General features: G+C 44.7%; 1 protein-coding gene across 1 annotated transcript in view; it reads left to right on the forward strand.

Annotated features, from left to right (window-relative positions):
- The window catches only part of hydin (HYDIN axonemal central pair apparatus protein), a 341,361-nt gene that overhangs the window by 196,309 nt on the left and 121,129 nt on the right, over positions 1-23,923 (forward strand). Inside the window, exons 46-54 of the mRNA XM_055648745.1 lie at positions 1,455-2,123; positions 6,320-6,535; positions 7,370-7,575; positions 9,596-9,778; positions 14,309-14,428; positions 16,320-16,479; positions 17,885-18,057; positions 21,340-21,538; positions 22,795-22,894. Of these exons, the coding sequence (XP_055504720.1) occupies positions 1,455-2,123; positions 6,320-6,535; positions 7,370-7,575; positions 9,596-9,778; positions 14,309-14,428; positions 16,320-16,479; positions 17,885-18,057; positions 21,340-21,538; positions 22,795-22,894 (2,026 nt within the window). The remainder of the gene's footprint in view (positions 1-1,454; positions 2,124-6,319; positions 6,536-7,369; positions 7,576-9,595; positions 9,779-14,308; positions 14,429-16,319; positions 16,480-17,884; positions 18,058-21,339; positions 21,539-22,794; positions 22,895-23,923) is intronic.

Raw genomic sequence — 23,923 nt, forward strand, 5'->3', positions numbered from 1 at the left:
ATACCTGTCCCATGCATCCTTGTTGTTTTGACCATTGCCTCAATTTCCCTAATCAGCCAAGCTTCCTTAAATTTGTCTGCTTTGCCCCTCTCTCTAACGGGGACGTACATATCCTTTTAAAAGCACACTTTTCAAAACATCCCACTTGTCCGATGTTCCTTTCCCCTCAAATAACCTGCTCCAGCCAACTTGAGCGAGACCTTCGCTCATACCCTTAACGGTGGCCTTACCCGAGGTGAACATTTTAATATGTGGACCCTCTCCATCCCTATCCATAACTATCTTGAACCTAATCGAACTGTGGTCACTGGTCCAATAAGGCTCCTCCACAAACATGACATTAATTTGCCCTTCCCAATTTCCCAATACTAGATCCAGTGTTGCCCTTTCACATGTGGGGGGGGGCTCCATATACTGCTTAAGAAAACTCTCCTGACCACTTTTGAGGAATTGCACCCCATTTAAACCCTTCACACTAATGATTTTCCCAGTCAATATTGGGAAAATTAAAATCCCCTACTGCAACAACATAACATCTATGTGCCTATCTAAAGCCTCTGAAATGACTATCATGACATCCATCATCTCTGACAGTGTGTTCCAGGCACTCACAACGCTGCGTTAAAAAAAAATCCCTTACACTGCATATCCCCTTTAAACTTACCCCCTTCTGGCGCTTAAAGCTATCCCCCTATATACTTTGACATTTCCACCCTGGGAAAAAGGTTCTGACTGTCTACCCAGGAATGGAAGAACATCATCTCATATTCTGAGCAGATAAGTTGCAACACAATTGTATGAAAATTTAAATTCTCCTATTTCAAGTAACTAACCCCCATCCCCTTTCCCTATTCTCCACCCCCTCTCCCATGCGCCCCACTTTACTCGCACCTATTTCGCTCCTCACCCCCCTCCTTCCACTGATATTTCTTCCTCTGCTTCACAATTTGCAACTCTTCAATCCTTTTCTCACACCTCGTGGCTTTTTATGTCTGGTCTTTGTCCAACCATTTGCCTATCAAAACTCTTTATCCACATATATATACCAGGCCTTGTCCTGCCTCTCCTCTCTTCCAACTATCTTCCCATTCCTCATCAGTCTGAAGAAGGGTCCCAAACCAAATATATTTGCCAAGGCCCTGCAATTTCCCCTCATGCCCCTAGCTAGAATAAAGTTTTTCTGGATGAATTGGGTGTATCCCATTGACCCATACTTGGTTTGGAATGGAAAATGGGTTACATAATATAGAGTTCTAAAATCAGCCCTAAATTACTACCAACTTGCTTGGCCAAATATGTTGATGTTGATAAGGATGCCTAATTTCTTGATACATAAATGTGGACTCATGGTAAATAAAGAATACTGGGAGAAGGAAAGGAAGGAAGGTCATTACAAAGCTTTGCAAATTCAAAAACAAATCACACTTTTGGTTTTATTGTTTATTTTTCTACAGAACACTAATGTTTCAATGATGAAGAACGAGCTTCCTGAAGCCAAAGTTCCCACTGCAGATCATAATGAATCCACCCCAGTAGAGCGTGGTGAAGCAGAAGAAGGAATCAAAAAGCGAAAAAGCAGGGATGCTAAAATGAGTCATGCATTCTTGGAAAAGTACAATTCACTCCTGGAGGATGAGGTGGCCAAAAGTCCAGAGAAGCAACTTTTCCTCAGATTTCATAGGTATGACCGTAATCAGAAAAAAATCTCCCAAATTCTGGAATACTGGGACAGAGCACAAGGAATTGTTGCTCTCCCACAATCTGAAGATGGCCAAAGTGCGAGTGAGGATCAATCTGTAGAAAAGCCGGTCACCACAAGCAAAAAGGGGAAAAAAGATCGACACGAGAAGCAGGAGAAAGAGAAGGAAAGAGCTGAGAAGGAAAGAGCTGATAAAGATCGTCTGGAGAAGGAAAAGGTTGAGAAAGAGAGGCTGGAAAGGCTTCGAGAGGAGAAAACTTACAGTTCGCCCCAGTCTGATACAGTAGCAGATGGAGAAGGTGTGGAAAGTACAGAGAAGGAAGAAATCATCGGAGTGCCTCAGGTCAAGTTACCGGCGGATGATTCAGAGGAAAACATAAAAAAGATTGTTCTGTCCTGTGGCAAAATACCATCAGTAGAAGAGGTATTGACACAGCAATGATCCATTGCTATATGAGGTTTTTTAACAGTTCATTGGATTCTGGGGGCTTTTTAAACCGTGTTTTACTTTGAACCTGGAAATTTACTCCAAACCTCAAGGCAAGGCCTGGACTAAACACCTTTCTAAATTACTGCGTGCTATCAAACCATGTCTCATTTACTTGGAATTAGGCACGTAAAGGAATGCATTCCAAGTAATGAATAAAAATTAGGATCACATAATATTATTATTTACTGTATCGTGAAGTAGGAACTGAAGTGGGTGATAAATTGATTTAATTTGTTCCTCTCTATTTCTGCCCTGTTTCTATATTACTTACTGTGAAACAATCTATCGATTTATTCAGTAAATAGGCAAGGACAAGGTAAATGAATTTGAAATGAACTTAAAGCACACGGTATTGGGGGTTCAGTATTGATGTGGATAGAGAACTGGCTGGCAGACAGGAAGGAAAGAGTAGGAGTTAACGGGTCCTTTTCAGAATGGCAGGCAGTGACTAGTGGGGTACCGCAAGGCTCAGTGTTGGGACCCCAGCTATTTACAATATATATTAATGATTTGGACGAGGGAATTGAATGCAACATGTCCAAATTTCCGGATGACACAAAGCTGGGGGGCAGTGTTAGCTGTGAGGAGGATGCTAGGAGGCTGCAAGATGACTTGGATAGGCTGGGTGAGTGGGCAAATGCATGGCAGATGCAGTATAATGTAGATAAATGTGAGGTTATCCACTTTGGTGGCAAAAACAGGAAAGTAGACTATTACCTGAATGGTGGCCGATTAGGAAAAGGGGAGATGCAACGAGACCTGGGTATCATGGTACACCAGTCATTGAAAGTAGGCATGCAGGTGCAGCAGGCAGTGAAGAAAGCGAATGGTACATTAGCATTCATAGCAAAAGGATTTGAGTATAGGAGCAGGGAGGTTCTACTGCAGTTGTACGGGGTTTTGGTGAGACCACACCTGGGGTATTGCATACAATTTTGGTCTCCTAATCTGAGGAAGGACATTCTTGCCATAGAGGGAATACAGAGAAGGTTCACCAGGCTAATTCCTGGGATGTCAGGACTTTCATATGATAATAATAATAATACATTTTATTTATGGGCGCCTTTCAAGAGTCTCAAGGACACCTTACAAAAATTTAGCAGGTAGAGGAAAAACATGTAAAGGGAATGAAATAAATAGTAGAGACATGACAAGTACACAAAGTAAAGACAGAAATAAAAGACAGAATACAATTCAAAACACAATATGAGGCAATTAATGCACAGATGAAAAGGGAGGGGGACGTGGGGCTAAGGATAGGCAGAGGTGAAGAGATGGGTCTTGAGGCGGGACTGGAAGATGGTGAGGGACACGGAATTGCGGATCAGTTGGGGGAGGGAGTTCCAGAGCCTGGGAGCTCTGGTAGGGGGAGAGGAGGTCAGTGAGATATGGGGGGGGGGCAGATGGTGGAGGGCTTTGTAGGTGAGGATCAGGATTTTGTAGGTGATCCGGTGGGAGATGGGAAGCCAGTGAAGTTGTTTGAGGACTGGAGTGATGTGATGCCAGGATTTGGTGTGGGTGACGAGTCGGGCGGCTGCGTTCTCGACCAGCTGGAGTCAGTTGATGTAGGTGGAGCTGATGCCAAGGAGAAGTGAGTTGCGATAGTCCAGTCGGGAGGAGATGAAGGCATGGATGAGTCTTTCAGCAGCGGGAGGTGTGAGAGAGAGTCTGAGTTTGGCGATGTTGCGGAGATGAAAGAAGGAGGTTTTAATGACATGGCGGATGTGAGGCTCAAGGGAGAGGGTGGAATCAAAGATCACGCCAAGATTGCGGGTCTTGGGAGATGGGGAGACAGTGGTGCCGTCGATGGTGAGAGTGGGGTTATTGATTTTGCTGAGTGTGGCTTATGAGCCTATGAGGAGGAATTCTGTCTTATCGCTGTTGAGTTTGAGGAAGTTATGTTGCATCCAGGTTTTTATAGCTGACAAACAGGAGTTGATATGGGAGAGGAGGGGGTTGTGGGGGGATTTGTCGCCGAGGTAGATCTGTGTGTCATCGGCGTAGCAGTGGAAGTCCAGGTTGACGTGGCGGAGTATCTGACCAAGGGGGAGGATGTAGATGATGAAGAGGAGGGGGCCGAGTACGGAGCCTTGGGGAACGCCTTGAGTGACTGTGGCTGTAGCAGAGGTGTGGTTGTGGAGAGAGATGAAGTAGGATCTGTTGGATAGGTAGGAACGGAGCCAGCTGAGTGCAGAGCCTTCAATGCCGAGGTCTTTGAGTCTGGTGAGCAGGATGTTGTGGTTCACTGTATCGAAGGCTGCGCTCAGGTCGAGGAGGATGAGGATGTTGAGGGAACCAGTGTTAGCAGAGGTGAAGAGGTCGTTGAGGACTTTGAGGAGAGCAGTTTCTATGCTATGGAGGGTGCGAAAGCCAGATTGGAGAGGTTCAAGTAGGTTATACGCAAGGAGGTGGGAAAAGTTGCGACGCAACGATATGCTCCAGGGTTTTTGAAAGAAAGGGAAGGTTTGAGACTGGGCGGTAGTTAATGAGAGAGGAGGGATCAAGACCAGGTTTCTTTAAGATTGGTGTGACAGCAGCAGTTTTGAAAGCGGAGGGGACAATTCCTTGGGACAATGAGTAGTTGAAGAGATTAGTGAGGTAGGGGCAGAGAACGGGGAGGCAGGACTTCAGCAGGGTAGTGGGGAGAGGGTCGAGGGAGCAGGTAGTGGGTTTGGAAGAGCTGATGAGTTTGGAGATTTCAATAGGGGTGACCAGGTCAAACTGGGAGAGGAAGCAGTGTGGAGGAGGGGTAAGGAGGTCAGTGGAGATGTTGAAAGGAGGGGCCTTGGTAGGTGGTGGAGTAGATGCTGGGGAGTCGGGTACAGGGGATAAAGATTGATAGATGGTGCTGATTTTATCAGCGAAAAAGTGGAGGAATGAGTTGCAGAGATCCGGAGTAGAGGTAGGGGGAGTGTTTGCTCGTGGCTTGAGGAGGTTCCCCACTGTGGAGAAGAGGGTTCTGTGGTTTAGGCAGGGATCAGTGAATATGGAGGAGAGGTAGGCAGATTTTGTAGCAATGAGGGCATCTTTGCAATCAGTGAGGTGGACTTTGTAAGCTTCAAGGTGGACTGTGAGAGATGATTTCTTTGTGAGTCGTTCAAGTTGGCGACCAGTCTGTTTCATTTTACGAAGTGCAGGTGTGTACCAGGGTGAAGATGTGTTGAAAATTACGGTTCTTGTTTTGAGGGGAGCCATAGTGTTAAGGGAGGTAGACAAGGTGGAGTTGAGATGGTTTGTGAGATAATCAGGTGAGATGGGGGCTGAGTCCAGGGGGAGAGTGGTGGAGAGGAGGTCAGAGAGATGGAGGGGATCAATGGATTTTAGATTACGGAAGGTGATTTCTCGGAGGAAGCGGGGGAGAGGTGTCGGAGAAGGGATAGTGAACCGTATAAGCTTATGATCAGAGAGGGGGAAGAGGCATGGATGGAGGTCGAGTACCGGTTGACCATATGAAGAAAGACTGGATAGACTCGGCTTGTACTCGCTAGAATTTAGAAGATTGAGAGGGGATCTTATAGAAACTTACAAAATTCTTAAGGGGTTGGACAGGCTAGATGCAGGAAGATTGTTCCCGATGTTAGGGAAGTCCAGGACAAGGGGTCACAGCTTAAGGATAAAGGGGAAAATCCTTTAAAACCGAGATGAGAAGAACTTTTTTCACACAGAGAGTGGTGAATCTCTGGAACTCTCTGCCACAGAGGGTAGTTGAGGCCAGTTCATTGGCTATATTTAAGAGGGAGTTACATGTGGCCCTTGTGGGATCAGGGGGTATGGAGAGAAGGCAGGTACGGGATACTGAGTTGGATGATCAGCCATGATCATATTGAATAGCGGTGCAGGCTCGAAGGGCCGAATGGCCTACTCCTGCACCTAATTTCTATGTTTCTATGTATTGGCTATATTTAAGAGGGAGTTAGATGTGGCCCTGTGGCTAAAGGGATCAGGGGGTATGGAGAGAAAGCAGGTACAGGATAAAGAGTTGGATTATCAGCCATGATCATATTGAATGGCGGTGCAGGCTCGAAGAGCCGAATGGCCTACTTCTGCACCTATTTTCTATGTAACACTTAAGTATGAGTATTTCACTCTTTTGTATAATTGTTCATTTCCTGTTGCTTTTCCTTGTGTAGATACTAGATAGCCTGGGCATGGGTCCAAGTGGCCCCCCAATTCCGCCACCTGCCCTGTTTTCAGTGGTGAAATATCCAATAGAGCGAAGTCCCATATCTGGGAAGGATGTGCTGAGTCACTTCTCACTCGCACCTAACGCAGAAGAAGGAAAATTGTTATTTGAAGATAAGAAAGAGCCTGAACCAGAGCCTGAATTGCTGGCCCCAGTTGCTAAGGTAAGACCACATCTGAATTCATTAGAACTGGTGTCCTAGTTACTAAGGTAAGACAACATTCGAGTACAAGTCTCAACTGCAAAAATGTTTGCAATCTAAAGGTGTGGATTAAATATAACATTGGATCTTTTTGGGGATCTATCATGGTTCAGCTGAAGCAGTCTCATTTCAACGCATGACTACAAATCATGCTTTGGATATCTGAATACATGACCTTGGCTGATCTTCCCAATGAAGTATAATAATATTCTGCTCTGGAGGTGCAGTCATTCAACTGATACTTGAAACCCACTATCTACTCATGAATGGAAATAAAAGGTTGCACTGCACCATTTATGGAGCACAGGAGGTTTCCCTGGTGTCAGAGCTAACATTTATCTCTCAAAGCCAGACCACCTGGTCAGCATCCGATGGCTGTATGGCAGGGCTTGTCATATGCACATTGGCTGCTGTGCTTCAGTACAACAGTCATAAAAATGGGGAAAATAAAACAGTGGATGCTGGAAATCTAAAATTAGAACATGAAAATTCTGTTCGCAACATTCAGCAGATTAGATCGCATTCATGAAAATAGGTCAAAGACTCTTCATCAGTGGGAACGAGACAAAAAATGCCAATTAAGCACAGGGAGAGTGTAATTGGAGTTGTCTGGTCAGTGAGTAAATGAAAGACGTTGGAGAGTGGGAACTTTCCAGCACTTTCTGCAACTTCACTTTAATTGTAGCAAAATGCTTTGAATGTTCTGAGTTCATGAAAGATAATGTAGCAATACAGGGTTTTCTGTCTGAACTGTATGCACAGCTGCACTTTTTTTCCACAATTTTGGTTGCATAGGAGGAGGCACCTGTTCAGCATAAAGGAAAATATAAGAAAGACAAATCAGAAACGGACCGCGACAAACGTCGCTCAGGTGGGCACGGGAAAAAGGGCCGACGTGATTCCCGCACTTCTTTTTTACTGGGTGCCCCGTCACCTCAATCCGACATCGACCACAGCAGCACTACTGAGGAGCCATCCAAAGAAGATAGCACAGCGGTCAGGTAAGCAGCACTTATACTGAAGAGCATCTCACTACAGATATATTGGCGATGAGGTATATTTATTGCATATGCATAAAATAATGCGTTATCTATTGGAACTGTTATTGGATGAGGATTTATTTGAATACATTTCAGACCTTCAATTTTCATTCTTTTATTTTCTCGGATTATGCTGTGGTACTGCTCAACGGATGTCAGCAGCCTTCTGAGTGACCCCAGGCACTCCTTTTCCAAACCATCATATCAAATCAAATCTATATATTAAAACTGTGTGTGTGTGTGTGTGTGTGTGTTTGTGTGTGTGTGTGTGTGTGTGTGTGTGTGTGTGTGTGTGTGTGTGTGTGTGTGTGTGTGTGTGTGTGTGTGTGTGTTCAGCCAAAACCACACCTAACGAGCTGCTGACATCACAATCCCACATGCCGACCAATCCAGGCCAACCTGCCTCCAGTATGCCTCCAAGTACACTACCGCCACGGCTCCCGCTGCTGGACTCCAGCGTGCCCGCCTGCCCAAAGATACTAGAGGATACTATAATCTTTGCGCCTGCCCAACCCTCCCCCCCCCCCCCCCCCCCCCCCCCCCACTTTACCTCTCTCCCCCCATCCTCTCCTTCTCCCCCTTCGCCCCCACTCCCCCTCTCCACCTCTCCCCCCCCCCCCCCCCCGTACTCAGGGTCTGAAGCGCCGAGGATGCGAGCCCATGGAGCTCAGAAATATCGAGACAGTTCTGCAGAAGCCCGCCCGCCGCTGCCTTGCTCGGGGTCCACGCCCGTCCACATCCTCACTCTGGTCCATCGCCTGGTGGGGAGGCTGCTGCCGCGGGTCAAGCCCGGCTCAAAGCCCGCCCGCCGCCTCGCTCGGGGTCCTCAGGTCGATCAGGTCGTGGCCTCCCTCGAGTCTATGTCCGCCGACCAGCGCCTGGTGGGGAGGTTGCTGCCTGGGCTGCAGCAAAGCCTGGACTGGAGCAGAGCCTGGAGCTGGAGTGAGGGCCAAACCCGGGGTTTGGGATGGGGCCGTGACCGGGGCGAAAGAAAAAGAAGCCGCCCCACGCCCGCCAGCAGTCTCTCTGTCTCTGTCTCTGACCTCTCTGTCTCTGCCCTTTCTGTCTATGCCCTCTCTCTCTCTCTGCCCTCTCTCTCTCTCTCTCTCTGCCCTCTCTCTCTCTCTGTGCGTCTCTCTGTCTCTCTGTCGTCTCTCTCTCTGTCTCTCTCTCTCTCTCTCTCTCTCCCCCTCTCTCTCTCTCTCTCTCTCTCTCTCCTCTCTCCCCCTCTCTCTGTCCTCACACTCCCCCCACCCCCTCCAGAAAACAGACCTTCATGGTCAGATCAAGACCTCTCCACTTACTACAACTGGGAATTGGAAATGGTGCCAAACCGGTGACTCTGTATACCAGGGGTCTCCAAACTATGCCTCTGTCCTCTCTCTGTCCTCTCTCTGTCTTTCCCCTCTCTCACTGCCCTCTCTCTCCATCGGCCGGCCCTCTACTGCATTTGATCTTCGCTCCGCTCGCACCAGCATGGTCGCCCACTCAATAGACGCCGCAAATCGGAAACCCCAGCTCCAAAAGGCAGGAAGCTCCCCTGCCTCTGTGCCTCTCTCTGTCTGCGTCCGTGTCCCCACGCCCGCCCGCCCGCTCCAACCCTCCCCGTTGTTCAAATTGCGCAGAAATAACCAAAGATCCCATCACGGCTAAGCAGCTATACGATCTTAGTTAGATGCTAAGTTAGAACAATGAAGAGATTTGTTTTTCTGGGTCGCGTGGTTTTTCTCCATCCTTGATTTAATAAAGCTATTGTAACAGATGATTATAATCTTCGGTGATGAGGTCATGCTTGGAAGCTCTCTTTGTATTGTTCCATAGGATTTTTGACCTCTTTATTTGTCATTTTTTGTAAGGCATTTAAAAACATTGTTTTTTCTGTCCAACCAATGGTCCAAACATGGACCCATAAAATGTGTTTTTAGTCATCTGACCTTTATTTTAAAAAAATTTGAATCCATTGTTATTATCTTTCCCCCAGAGTGCTTCCTTATCGCTGGATTGTGCAACCTGGCGAGGAGGTTACTTTACAAGTGCGTTTTAGTTCAGTAGTTATTGGGACATATGATCAAACTCTGAACTTTGAGCTCCTGGGAACGCGAAGATGCTACAAGTTGTACTGCAGAGGAATTTGTACCTTCCCAACTATAAACCAGGATCCCAGGTGGGTTTCTGTTTCATGGGCACTAATCCTAATAGAAACATAGAAACATAGAAAATAGGTGCAGGAGTAGGCCATTCGGCCCTTCGAGCCTGCACCGCTATTTCATATGATCATGGCTGATCATCCAACTCAGTATCCCATCCCTGCCTTCTCTCCATACCCCCTGATCCCTTTAGCCACAAGGGCCACATCTAACTCCCTCTTAAATATAGCCAATGAACTGACCTCAACTACCGTCTGTGGCAGAGAATTCCACAGATTCACCACTCTCTGTGTAAAAAATTATTTTCTCATCTTGGTCCTAAAAGACTTCCCTCTTATCCTTAAACTGTGACCCCTAGTTCTGGACTTCCCCAACATCGGGAATAATCTTCCTGCATCTAGCCTGTCCAATCCCTTAAGAATTTTGTAAGTTTCTATAAGATCCCCCCTCAATCTTCTGAATTCTAGCATGTACAAGCCGAGTCTATCCTGTCTTTCTTCATATGAAAGTCCTGCCCTCCCAGGAATCAGTCTGGTGAACCTTCTCTGTACTCCCTGAGGAAAATCTTTGGAAAATGTTGTGATGCTAATTGCATGTAGTCTCTTTGACCAAATGCTAACGGAAATAATTTGGGAGTGGGAGAAATGAAGTAATCATCTTAAGTTTTTGGCGATATCCAAAAGTCAGTGTCAACAGTTTGGCACTGGGAAGCAGGCTTTGCTTTATCACTGAACTCCTCATGGAGTTCAGCAGAGGCGTGAGACTGTTCTCACACACTTAGTATGGAATTACCAGTCTTGTGGTGGCACAAGGAGCATTCTCCTCTTGATGCGAAGGAGCATCAAAGACTGTTTCAGCTAAATGTTTGACAATTTTAAAAGACTCACAGAGAGGTTATTAATCCCAAGTGCTCTTTTAAATCTTTTCAACATTGTTTTTATAAATCTTACAGCCTGTTGGTTTAACTGTTTTAAAGTGTTTATAAATGTTTTTGGAAATGTTCAGAAGTATTTTAAAGTGCTTTAAAAAGCTTTGTTTTGGAAAGTTTGGGGATTTTGCTTTGAAGTTTTATTTGCATTTAAATTATTTGTGTTTTGCACGTTTAAAAAATATTTTTGAATGACAGCCAAATTTTATTTATTTGTGTTGTGGGCTGGTTTCTTTTGGCACAGTTCTCTCTTACCATATCTGGAGTTATTATGAAGAATCCTCCCATTTGTTTCTTCTGGGTGGATTACCAAATGCGATCATTTTTTAAACAAGATCAATGCTGATGCTGCTCCTGATGATCATTAACTCCAATGGTTAAATGGTTCTTTATTGTCACATGCGCACAGCACAGTGAAATTGTTTTGCACAACCCACAAATGCACAGTCGCCATATTTTGGCGCCATGTCCTGGAGTGCCTGGGATCCAAGTGAACCCCACGCTATTGCAGGCCTGCTAATCGAAGTTCCACTCCTTACCTAACTGCCTTTGTGTCCTGAGGGCACCTCCTGCAGCCATCCTTGAAGGCGCTGAAGGCATTACCTTCTACTGCCCCACTTCACATGTCCGTGGTCAGCAACGGCTCCCTCCTTGACTCTCCTGTCTTCAGATTTCCGAGCTTCCTCCTGTAGGCAGGGGCTTGCCGGGCACTCTTCACAGAAGTGACCAGGCCTGCCGCCGCACGTGGCCATGGCTGGCCTGCCTAGTCTTCGTGCTGGATGGCTGCTGAGTCTTTGTTCTCGTTCACTAGAAGGTCCGCCCTTGTTTTCGTCGGGCTGAAATATTCATGACAGGACTTTGCAGAATATACCAGACAGAATGAGTGGATTTGATGGGTTGAATGGCCCAGTTCCGTGCCAATATTTTTGTTCTCAGAGCCTGTCATGGTTGGGGTTCATGAACTTGGCCTCGCAGTTGAAGGGCAGGGCGGGGGCAATGACTGCAGGATGAGGTCCAAGGGACAGGTCCGTAGTGGCATCACCAGGAGAAATCCCCCTCAATAGCGAGGAGTGTGAATAGCAAGTCCTTATACTTCGTCATTGTAGAACACCATAGAAAGAGATTATTCAAATCTTTCCTACAACGTGCCCAACAGATCTTCTATATCAGTGTCATTTTCCAGCACTATCCTCATATCCCTAGATTTTCTTAATGCCCAGAAATTCCTTGATTTAAAACAAAATTACAAAGTAGAGAAGACACTACGCCCCACCTCCGTCCCGAATTGCTTATCCCATATTCTTAGATGGCACTCCTAGTCATTAACACATCAGCCAGGGGAAACATATTTCCTCAACCCTTGAAAACCCTTGATATTGGTTTATCATTGTCACGTGAACCGAGAAACAGGGAAAACATTTGTTGTGCATCATATCCGGCCAACAAAAAATGTTTTGTTTACTATCAAGGTAAATCACAGGTAGTGCAAAAGAGTGCACAATACAATACAGCACAGAGAACGTGCAGCTTAAAGGAAAATTGTAGGGGCCACAACGAAATACAGTGCATTCACAAAGTATTCGGACCCCTTCACTTTTTCCACATTTTGTTACATTACACCCTTACTTTAAAATTGATTAATTTATTTTTTTATCCTTAATCTACACACAATACCCCAGAATGAAGAAGCTAAAGCAGGTGTTTAAAATTTTTTGCACAGTACAGGTAATTAAAAAGAAATAACTGAAATATCACATTTACAAAAGGATTCAGACCCTTTGCTTTGACACTCAAAATTGAGCTTAGGTTTATCCTGTTTCCATTGATTATCCTTGAGATGTTTCCTACAACTTGATTGGAGTCCACCAGTGGTAAATTAAACTGATGGAACATGATTTGGAAAGGTACACACCTGTCAATACAAGATCCCACGATTGACAGTGCATGTCAGAGTAAAAACCAAGCCATGAAGACGAAGGAATTGTCCGTAGACCTCCGAGACAGGATTGTGTCGAGCAGTGGCGGAAATCCCAGGGGAACCAGGGGACCAGGGGACACGTGTCCTCCCCCTGTTTTGAGAGGTGGGGAACGATCCTCCCCCATTTTTGTAATCCGGATTTTAAAACCCGGTGAAATCTCAGTTTTCCGCGAGACAGTGGGGGTGGGACTGCTGATCGAGGGCGCCGATTGGACGAGAGAGACGTCGGTCAGCAGGCAATGGGGATGGGACATGATGATTCAGCGTGATGATTGGAGGAGGGAGGTGTCGGTCAGATGCGGATGAAGGGGGGTGGGACTGAGGATAGAGTGTGGAGATTGGAGGAGGGAGACATGCCCAGGTCACAGGGTCACAACGGCAGCCCTAGACACAGACCTGTGCCTCATCCGCAGCCAGAATCGATCCCGGCCGGTTCTCTGGCACTGCAATCGCTGCCGAACCAGATCATCCCCGTCCCCACCGGAGTGCTCCCCATGCCCAGGGGTGGCCAGAGACGTCGGGAGTCAGACCGGCGCGGTGCTCCCAGGCCCACAGCCAGTGCAGAGAAGCAGCGCTAAACCCAGCTCAACTATGCCTCTCCCGCCGGGTTAACCTCCAGCCCTGCCTGGAATTAAGGGAAATATGGCCCAGGCTTACAGCCAGCGCGGAGAAGCAGCGCTAGCTCCACAGCTCGGGACTGGTATTCAGTCATTTGGGCGGCTTACAACCCAGCGGTAACATTAGTTTAGTTTATTATTGTCACGTGTACCAAGGTACAGTGAAAAACCTTTGTTTGCATGCTCTTAAGTCAAAGAAAAGTCTCTACACGAATACAATCAATCCATCCAAAGTGTACAAATAAAAGATAAAGGGGCCGCACAGTGGTGCAGCGATAGAGTTGTTGCCTTACAAACCTGGGTTCGACCTTGTCCTCGGTGGCTGTCTTTAGAGAGTTTGTACATTCTCCATGTTACTGCGTGGGTTTTCTTCGGGTGCTCAGATTTCCTCCCACATTCCAAAGACATGCAGGTTTGTACGTTAACTGGCTTCTGCAAATTGTCCCCAGTGTACAGGATAGTGTTAGTGTATGGTTGCGGATGAGGCTGGTTAGTGCAGACTTGGTGGGCCGAAGGGCCTCTTTCCATGCTGTATCTCTAAAGTCTAAAAGTTTAAAGATACAACATTTAGTGCAAAGATATAACATTGAGTTATCCAGTATTCTCCTCCATGCTGTTCAAAACAGTGTGGGCTGCGATTTTCCATCTCATGGGAAACATGTCACAGATGGCTAACACCTTGTTCATGTTTTGTCAATTGTGTGCTAACAACTGACTTGCTGCAACAACTTCCTGCTTGAACAACTGACAAAATGTTCCCCTGTGAGGTATTAAAGTGCTAATATTTTGAAATTGTTTGATTATTTTAATTTATTTGAAGGTTATACATTATTAAAGGTTATTATTTTAGATTTCCAGCATCTGCAGCTTTTTTTTGATTTAAATAAGTTTTTGTCATTTTGCAGTATTGCCTTCAGGCTGTGTCATTATCTTTGGACAACATATATAATTTTTTGTTTACTGGGAACCTTATAGTTTCTGACTAAATGTTCATACCTGACTTTTCATTTAATTTATTTTGCAGAGTTGTCTTCCGACATCGGATAAAGAATCATAAGCTTGACGAAATCCCTCGGAAGAAGTACATTATGAGCAAAGAAATGTTTCAGTTTGGACCATTGCTCTGTGGCATCACTAGGGAAAGGCACGTATAGGCAACGTCTGCATTATGGTTGCTCAGGTTATGGAAATTAGCCCTTACAGAATTCACAAATCATTACACAATAAAATTCAGTCTCACAAAATTTGTGTGAAGAACAAAATCAACCCCAAATTAATTTTTTTTCAACTCGTGTTTCTTGATACATTTACAGGTGACATGACTTTGAGTTACAGAAAATTATAATGAGGCAATTTTTCTGGAACTTCAAAGGGGGTTACCTGTAATGTAGTGACACAATATGGTGGGTGATTGGCATGTACTTAGGCCCTCCAGTATTATCGTAATGCCTCCAGGAATTAAAGGATAGTCTCCATCTTCATATTATTATTATTATAAGCAAATGGAGAAAAGAAATACACAGAACATCAAACATTGATTCTTTTACATTTTTTTCTTAAATACTTTTATATATTCTGAAGAATATTGAGATTTGGAGAAATACCAATTTACTTAATTGCGAAGAAATTAGGCGATCAAACCTTTAGAAACCAGCCTAACCACAGTTAGCCACATTGAAAGTAGACATGTCACATGCTGACATTTATCAATAGTGCAAAGTAAAGTGCATATTTCTGTGATTTTATATTTGTGTAATTAGCGCGCATTAGGGCTGAAGCTTTTAATTGTAGCCTAAGCAATCTGAGAGAGATTTGCTGTCTGGAAATATCACATCTGTACAGTTGTCCTGGGATAGCCTTGCTATAATTCCTTCTTACTCCATTTGAGAAGTTGCATGGAATGATATGACATGATGCTGAGAATGGCCTGAATCTTCCAACGACATATGGCATGTTAGAGGCACAGCACTTTTTGGGTAGAGATAATCTTAAATACGATAAAATTCATAAAGAAGACCAATTCACAGGACAGGGATGGAATATTCTTTACATTCCTGCACAGGTGCCACGTAAGAAACATGGCATCATCAAAAACGGTTGACGGCTCTGGGCCTGTACTTGCTAGAGTTTAGTCATACAATCGAAACAGGCCCTTCAGCCTTCCATGTCCATACCAACCTTTTTGCCCATTTACTCTGATTACATTTCCTTCTTTGATTTGTCTGCTTAAGTATCAGGCTAAATGCTTCTTCAACATAGTAATTGTACCTGATTCCAACACCTCCTCCTGAATGGACCTTTCATATGCTAAGGATATATTTCTGATCAAATGTACCTCATTTCATACCTTTTTATTTGCACTTTCTCTGTACTGTAACACAATATTCTGTACACTTATTTTTTCTTTCTCACTCCATGAGGTATCTTATTTTCATCTCTAGCTATCCATCTTTTTGCCAAAATCCCTCTAACTGTCTTCCTATCACTTGTCAGGCTTAGTCCCATGCCATCTCTTTTCCATATTTCTCGACCCTACTACAATCAATCTGAGCAAGGATCCCCACTCAAAACATCTGCATCCATGTCCTCCAGAGGTGGGCTGATGTTTTGTGCATTTCCAAACTTAATTATTCCACCACTGGAGGCTGTACTTTCAGCTGGCTTGGTTCGAAACTCTGGAATACCCTCTTTAAATATTTGATTCCTCTTCATCTTGCCCATTAAAAATCTTTTTCAAACTGACTTCTATGTCCAGGCCTTTGGTCACCTATCCTAATATTTGTCTCTGCAGTCTGGTATTAAATTTTGTTTGACATCTCTCTGACATCTCTGTGCAAGTTGAGATATTTTGTTACGTAAGGGTATAATTGGTTGCTGTTGGTTGTGCAGTCTAACTTCACATGTAACAAATGACACTGGAGGTAAGTGCACATGTTGAACTAACATCCTGGAAACATTGGGAGAAGTAACACAAAATTAGGAATATCCGTCTCAATTGATTGTGCAGGATTGTGGTAAGATTATTTTATTTATAGGTACAAGGAGGGCAAATATGCGGAAAACAAGGAGATTATCAAAATAATGAATACCTCATCAATGGAAGCTGAGGTTTCCTTCTGTTATCAGCATGATGTGAAAGCTGCCACCTATCTTGTGGATCCACCATGTGTGACGCTTGCAGCTTATGAAGCAACGGTATGTTCCTTTTTGGTATATATAGAGCATAGAACAGTACAGCATAAGAACAGGCCCTGCAGCCAGCCATGACTGTGCCAAACCATCTCTTGGCTGCCTGCACATAATCTATATCTCTCCATTCTCTGCATATCCATATGCCTATCCAAAAGTCTCAAATACCATTATCGTGTCTACCTCGACCAACACCCCTGGCAGAACATTCCAGGCATTCCAGTAAAAAAACTCACCCCACCCCAAATTCCCTCTGCACATCAATGTTGTTAAGGGTTTTGCCATTAATTATATATATTTCCCCTTACTTTTGACCTCCCAAATTTCAACACCTCATACTTGCATGGATTAAACTCCATCTGCCAGTAACCTGCCCATTTCTCCACCCATTTCTGTGGCTGATCTACACCCCCCTGTACACTTTAACCGCCTTCCACACAGTCTGCAACTCTAGCAATCTCCATCAATGGGAAACTTGTGGAGGGAGTCAACAGCTTTAAGTCCAACACATTGATGCAATCACAAAGAAAGCTTTTGTAATAGAAACTCTAACATTTCTAGTAGATTGAGCAGATTTGAATTGTCAATGAATATTCCATCAACCCCCACCCCAGGCTTATGGTAGAAAGCATACCGATTGGTTGCATCATGGCCTGGTTCAATAAATCAATTGGCCAGGAACGAAGGAGGCTGCGGAAGTGGTAGACATTGCCATGACTGGGCATGGGCATTGATCTACCCCCAATGAAAAGGATCTATAGCAGGCGTTGTTTCAAATAGACAGCTAACTTCAAAGACTTACCACCCTGGCCATGCTCTCCTCTGGCTACTACCATTGGGTAGAAGATATAGCCTAAGAGCTGTTACCTCCAGTTTCAAGAACAGCTTCTAGAGGTTTTTCTGCGTGGCATCAATGAAGGGAGAATGCCGACAATGTTGTGGTGAAGAGATTAGATCTGGCTAATAATTCTGATCAGTACATTTTCTAGTTTAATTGCTGGCAGATCTCCATGCCATTCTTAGATGTTGTAATTCAGTATTAAATTAGCCAGGGTCCTCATGTGTTGAAGCCGTTATGGTTAGTTTCCTGCTGGTTTTCTGTTATGGCTTTCTTATTTCCGTGATTTAAATGATAAGCCCTATTTCATGGATATGTTTTTAAACACATTTATTATGAGAGAATACTTAGAATTGTGAAGAATAGACTGTGGTTGGGATGAAGACATAGGAAATTTGATGAAATGTCAGATGAAAATACGTTTACTAATTTTCACTGAAGGTATAATTGAAGCATAGAATGAATGAGTATATTGAAATGAACAATATAATGTGTCCAATGATAGATGGACCCAATGATTTGATCTCTGAGTTCAGTTACAAGAACACTTGAGGTCACAAATTTACCTTGCAGGAGGTCACGATCTGGGCCTATCCAACCAGCCCTGGGAAATTTGATGACCACCTTGTCTGTTGCATACGCGAAAATCCTGAACCAGTACTCTTTAAGGTATCCTGTTATGGAGTACGTGCGGACTTGGAGCTTGACCGCAAACAGCTACACTTTGACAAAATGATTCTTCACAGGTCAGTGTTTATCAAAGTCACGCTATGCATATAGTCACAGCATGTTACAAATAGATGTACAAAAGCATTTTGTTCATATTGACAGACATCAAAGTGGCCCAGAAGCCAACCCTATTCAAACCCTCAACATTAATTGCTGCATGGTCAAATTCCAAAATGGGAGTTTGTGTATGAGGATGCAATGAACAAATGGCACACAAAGCTTCCTGTAGCATCTTGTTCTGTTGTACATTCTGATCCTTACTCCGTCAAACCTCAGGCCCAATTATTAGCTCACCAGTTTCTTTACTGCCTCTAAGAATTTATGCTTAATATTTTGTGGCCACGTTCTTTTGACGTGTGCTAATTTTAATGCTTCTTGTTATTTTCCTTCCTTAATGCTTCCAGTTAATTGAAATGTGTCTGTTTTATTGCGATCAAGTAATAATAATTGAACTAAAATAACATATTTAAATATATAGTGAAAATGATAAAAAACAATTGCATCAAAACCCATACCTAAACCATAATATAGTCAGCAGCAACAACTACAACTTGCACATCCCGTGGTGCAAATACACAGATGAACACTAACCTCTTGTTATGTCTCTGATTTATTTTGTTCGCACAGGAGACAGCATGTGATTAGATAAAAGGCCTGAAGATGGGTCTTGATCCGAAATGTCACCCATTCCTTTTCACCAGACATGCTGCCTGTCCCCTCAGAGTTACTCCAGTATTTTGTATCTATATTCCGTGTAAACCACATCTGCAGTTCCTTCCCACAGTTAAAAAAAGTACGATGCCTCAAGTGCTATCCACGGTGCAGCCCACCTTGGCTCTTTGAAACCCAATGAAGAAAAGCCCAACAGTTCTCTAAATAAAGTTACCATCTCACAATGTTAGATGAGCAGATCGCACAAGTGTGAGTGGCTGAGGTGTTTAGGATAGATTTCTGAAGGGTTAAAAAGTGGATAATATTATAGAAAGACACAAATTGCTGGAGTAACCCGGCGGGTCAGGCAGCATCCCTGGAGAACATGGATGTTTTGGGTTAGGTCCATCTGAAGAAGTGTCCCAGCCCAAAATATCACCTATCCATGTTTTCCAGAAATGCCACCTGACCCACTAAGTCACTCCAGCAATTTCTGTCTTTCCTTGGTAAACCAGCATCATCCTGTTCCTTAGGGAACGGGGGTTCCCCTCCTCCACCATAAATGAGGCTCGCACCAGGGTCTCCTCCATACCCCGCAACACTGCTCTCTCTCCCCATCCCCGCACTCGCAACAAGGGCCGAGTCCCCCTAGTCCTCACCTTTCACCCCACCAGCCGTCACATACAAAAAGTAATCCTCCGTCAGTTTCGCCACCTCCAACGTGACCCCACTACTCGCCACATCTTCCCATCTCCCCCCATATCTGCCTTCCGCAAAGACCGCTCCCTCCATAACTCCCTTGTCAATTCTTCCCTTCCCTCTCAGTCCACCCCCTCCCCGGGCACTTTCCCTTGCAACCGCAAGAGATGCAACACTTGTCCCTTTACCTCCCCCCTCGACTCCGTTCAAGGACCCAAGCAATCGTTCCAGGTGCGACAGAGGTTTACCTGCATCTCTTCCAACCTCAGCTATTGCGTCCGCTGCTCTAGATGTCAGCAGATCTATATCGGTGAGACCAAGCGGAGGTTGGGCGATCGTTTCGCCGAACACCTCCGCTCGGTCCGCAATAACCAAGCTGACCTCCCGGTGGCTCAGCACTTCAACTCCCCCTCCCACTCCGCCTCCGACCTCTCTGTCCTGGGTCTCCTCCATGGCCACAGCGAGCAGCACTGGAAATTGGAGGAACAGCACCTCATATTCCGTTTAGGGAGTCTGCACCCCGGGGGCATGAACATCGAATTCTCCCAATTTTGTTAGTCCTTGCTGTCTCCTCCCCTTCCTCAGCCCCCCTGCTGTCTCCTCCCATCCCCCAGCCTTCTGGCTACTCCTCCTTTTCCCTTTCTTGTCCCCACCCACCCCCGCACCCGATCAGTCTGAAGAAGGGTTTCGGCCCGAAACGTTGCCTATTTCCTTCGCTCCATAGATGCTGCTGCACCCGCTGAGTTTCTCCAGCTTTTTTGTGTAACCCTCATCCTGTTCCTTGTTTTGACATTCTGGAAAATGTTATCTCAGGCAAATGTCAAGTCCAGTCAGGTTTATTACATGTATTACTATAGTGAGGTAAAGGTACAATTAAATCTTGCTCACAGTGGCACCACCCGCACATAGATTCAGAAAACACGCGAAAACATAAATTATACATCAATTACACATGAATTCCACAAGACAATAAAAAGAAAAATGCAAGTCACCAGTGCAAAACGTAATTAGCAAACAAGTCTATGGTAATTTAAGAAGTGCTCCATAATGTCCGTTGCTGAGCTAGGATTAGAGCTATGCAGGTTGTTTTACGAACCTGACATTTATAGGAATGTAGCTCCTGGCCTTGCTGGATTGGGACCATGGCCTTCTGTATCTCCTACTCAATGGTAACAGTTGAAGAGAGTATGGCTCTGATGTTGGGGATTCTTGATGATGGATGCCTCCTTGAGGCAGCACCTCATGTAGGTATGTTTAATGGTGGGGAGGGCTGTGCCCATGTTGGTCTGGGCTGAGTCCACACTCTCTGCAGCCTCTTGCATTCCAGTGCATGATGCAACCAACGAGAATAGTTTCTACAGTGCATCTGTAGAAATTCTGCAGACCATGTCCTTGGAATTTGTTCCAACTATCTTACATTTTATTCTGGCCTTAATGAGAAAATGTGGCAGGGCACAGTTCTCAATAACTCATTGTTGAAAATCAAAGCACCAACAAGCAGGCATCGAGCCATCCACAGTGTACAGATACATGATAAAGGGAATAATGTGAATGATGTTAGTGCAAGGTAAAGCCAGTAAAGCCTGATTAAAGAGAGTCTGGGGGTCTCCAATGAGATAGAAAGTTGTTCAGGACTGCTCTCTAATTGTTGATAGGATGGATCAGTTGCCTGATAGCAGCTGGGAAGAAACTGTCCCTGAACCTGTAAACACCCAGACACTATTTTGAATCATTGAAGGCATTATCCTAATACCGAGCCAATGTTTATTTCTCAACTAAAAACTAAACCCGGTTACTTGGTTGTTAACTCATAGTATGTGTAAAATCTGTTGCCTTGTTGACTTGTTAATACAATGATGATACTTTTACATGTACCATATTGACTATATGTGTGTGTGTATGATCACCTTGGTGTGTTGGTAGACCAAGTTTTGATTGATTTCCCTCAGGAAGGACACCAAGAGCCTGGTGATGCGGAACACTTGTCTTCTGGCAGTAGCGTGGAGAATCACTGGCCTGGAGAATCTGGGTGATGACTTCACTCTCTCTCAGGACCAGGGAATCATTGAACCCAAAGCTGAATTTAGTGTGCACGTGCACTTCAGAGCTACAAGACAAATCAACCTGAGAAAGTACATTCGGCTTGAGGTATGTGGATTGAGAAGAGTACTGAGCAAGTGAGATGCAATTTTTATTCAATAATTTTAAAATAATATCCCAATAAAAAGAGAATAATCACACCAGCGAGCTCCCATTTTAACACTCGTCAGAGTGTGTGTGCAGTGGATGCCCATGGTTGGAGCAAAGTTCCAATAAAAATCACATTTCCTGAGTCTCATTGGATACATGAGCAAATTGCTCCCTGGCCAGTGGCTGAGTGCCTCATTTCAGGTATGCAGTCAGGGTTGGGGGGCAACAATTCCTCCCCAATATAATCAGTACCAACTCAAGGTTGTATGTTCAGTCCCCTGCTCTACGTGCTCTATACTCATGAATGTGTAACTGGACACAGTTCCTACTCCATTTTTAAATTCGCCAATGACACTGCCATTGTTGAACGTATTACGAGTAAATTACAATATTTTAAATATAGTTTCAGGCAGTCAGGAACACGGTTATGTTCTGAGAACTGTTTGTAATCTGAACTGTTTGTAAGTCAGAAATCAACAAAAATGGTATGTGGGAAAGGATCACGGAAACAGCTGTGATGGGAGAGCTAGCAGGCATGGTAAGAGTGGCCGCCAGCCAACCTCCCTGACTCAGTGAGTGAGCGAGTGAGTCTGCTCAACTCTCTCAGCTCTATTCAGCTTGACCCAGCCTCTGATAATTGAGGTTGAAAGCATGGGTCTGTGGAGAGAACACACACAAATGCTCCATTTCCCACCCGGCAGAAGGTGCCTGCAGCAACTGGTAATTCTATTCTCATCCATCCCGCTGGTCTCCCAAATGTTTGTAGGAAATGAGGTGTTCTAAGTCAGATGCTGATAATGCAAAGAGGACTTGTAATCAGGGAGGTAGAAACAAGAAGCTGCAGTTTCTGATTTAGAAAAGAAGACATAGAATGCTGGAGTAGCTCAGCAGATCTGGCAGCATCACAGGAGAACACGGATGGCCACCATTTCAGGATGGGAGGCTTTTTCAGCTGAAGAAGCGTCCTGACTTGAAATGTTGATATTCTGCTAAGATGCTGCCTGATCCACTGAATTACTCCAGCACTCTGTGTCTTCTCTTGTAATGAGAGTGCTTTGTTGAAGTTAATGAATGCTGTGTAGCAACAAGAGTATAACATATAATTAGATCATGCTTAATTAGTCCTCAACTAGCATTCACCATCTGGTCCAATCAGTGGATATCAAGTGTGTGTTTATGTTTTCATGTTATCATTTTGCTTGCCCTCTCCTGAGGTCTATGATGCAGATAACATTCTCGGCATTGTTCAAACGGAAAACATACTGATCCTTGCAGAAGCTTATGATGTGGCTCTGGACATCAGTTTCCCTAAAGGTAAGGTTGCTATTGCTGCAGTGCTGATTCACAGAATGAGCTCATGTCAGGAAAGACAATAGTAACGGTAAAAAATTGAAGCAAGAGCTGGCTCTTTGCATAAGATCCGGATAAACTGTATATCTCATCCACTTACCCACTCGATGATTTATCTTCAGCCCCTAACAATACAAAGATCTACTCACCGTCAATGACTGAGTACTCAACAAACTCTCAGGTGGAGAACTCCAAAGTTTTGCATCAATAGACAAAGATGCTGGAGTAGGCCATTTGGCCCCTCGAGCCAGCACTGCCATTCAATGTGATTATTGCTAATCATCCACAATCAGTACCCTGTTCCTGCCTTCTTCCCATATCCCTTGACTCCACTATCTTTAAACATAGAAACATAGAAATTAGGTGCAGGAGTAAGCCATTCGGCCCTTCGAGCCTGCACCGCCATTCAATATGATCATGGCTGATCATCCAACTCAGTATCCCGTACCTGCCTTCTCTCCATACCCTCTGATCGCCTTAGCCACAAGGGCCACGTCTAACTCCCTCTTAAATATAGCCAATGAACTGGCCTCGACTACCCTCTGCGGCAGAGAGTTCCAGAGATTCACCACTCTCTGTGTGAAAAAGGTTCTTCTCATCTCGGTTTTAAAGGATTTCCCCCTTATCCTTAAGCTGTGACCCCTTGTCCTGGACTTCCCCAACATCGGGAGCAATCTTCCTGCATCTAGCCTGTCCACCCCCTTAAGAATTTTGTAAGTTTCTATAAGATCCGCTCTCAGTCTCCTAAATTCTAGAGAGTATAAACCAAGTCTATCCAGTCTTTCTTCATAAGACAGTCCTGACATCCCAGGAATCAGTCTGGTGAACCTTCTCTGCACTCCCTCTATGGCAAGAATGTCCTTCCTCAGATTTGGAGACCAAAACTGTACGCAATACTCCAGGTGTGGTCTCACCAAGACCCTGTACAACTGCAGTAGAACCTCCCTGCTCCTATACTCAAATCCTTTTGCTATGAAAGCTAACATACCATTC

Source organism: Leucoraja erinacea, chromosome 17 (assembly GCF_028641065.1).
Source record: "Leucoraja erinacea ecotype New England chromosome 17, Leri_hhj_1, whole genome shotgun sequence".
Classification (NCBI taxonomy): Eukaryota; Metazoa; Chordata; class Chondrichthyes; order Rajiformes; family Rajidae; genus Leucoraja; species Leucoraja erinaceus.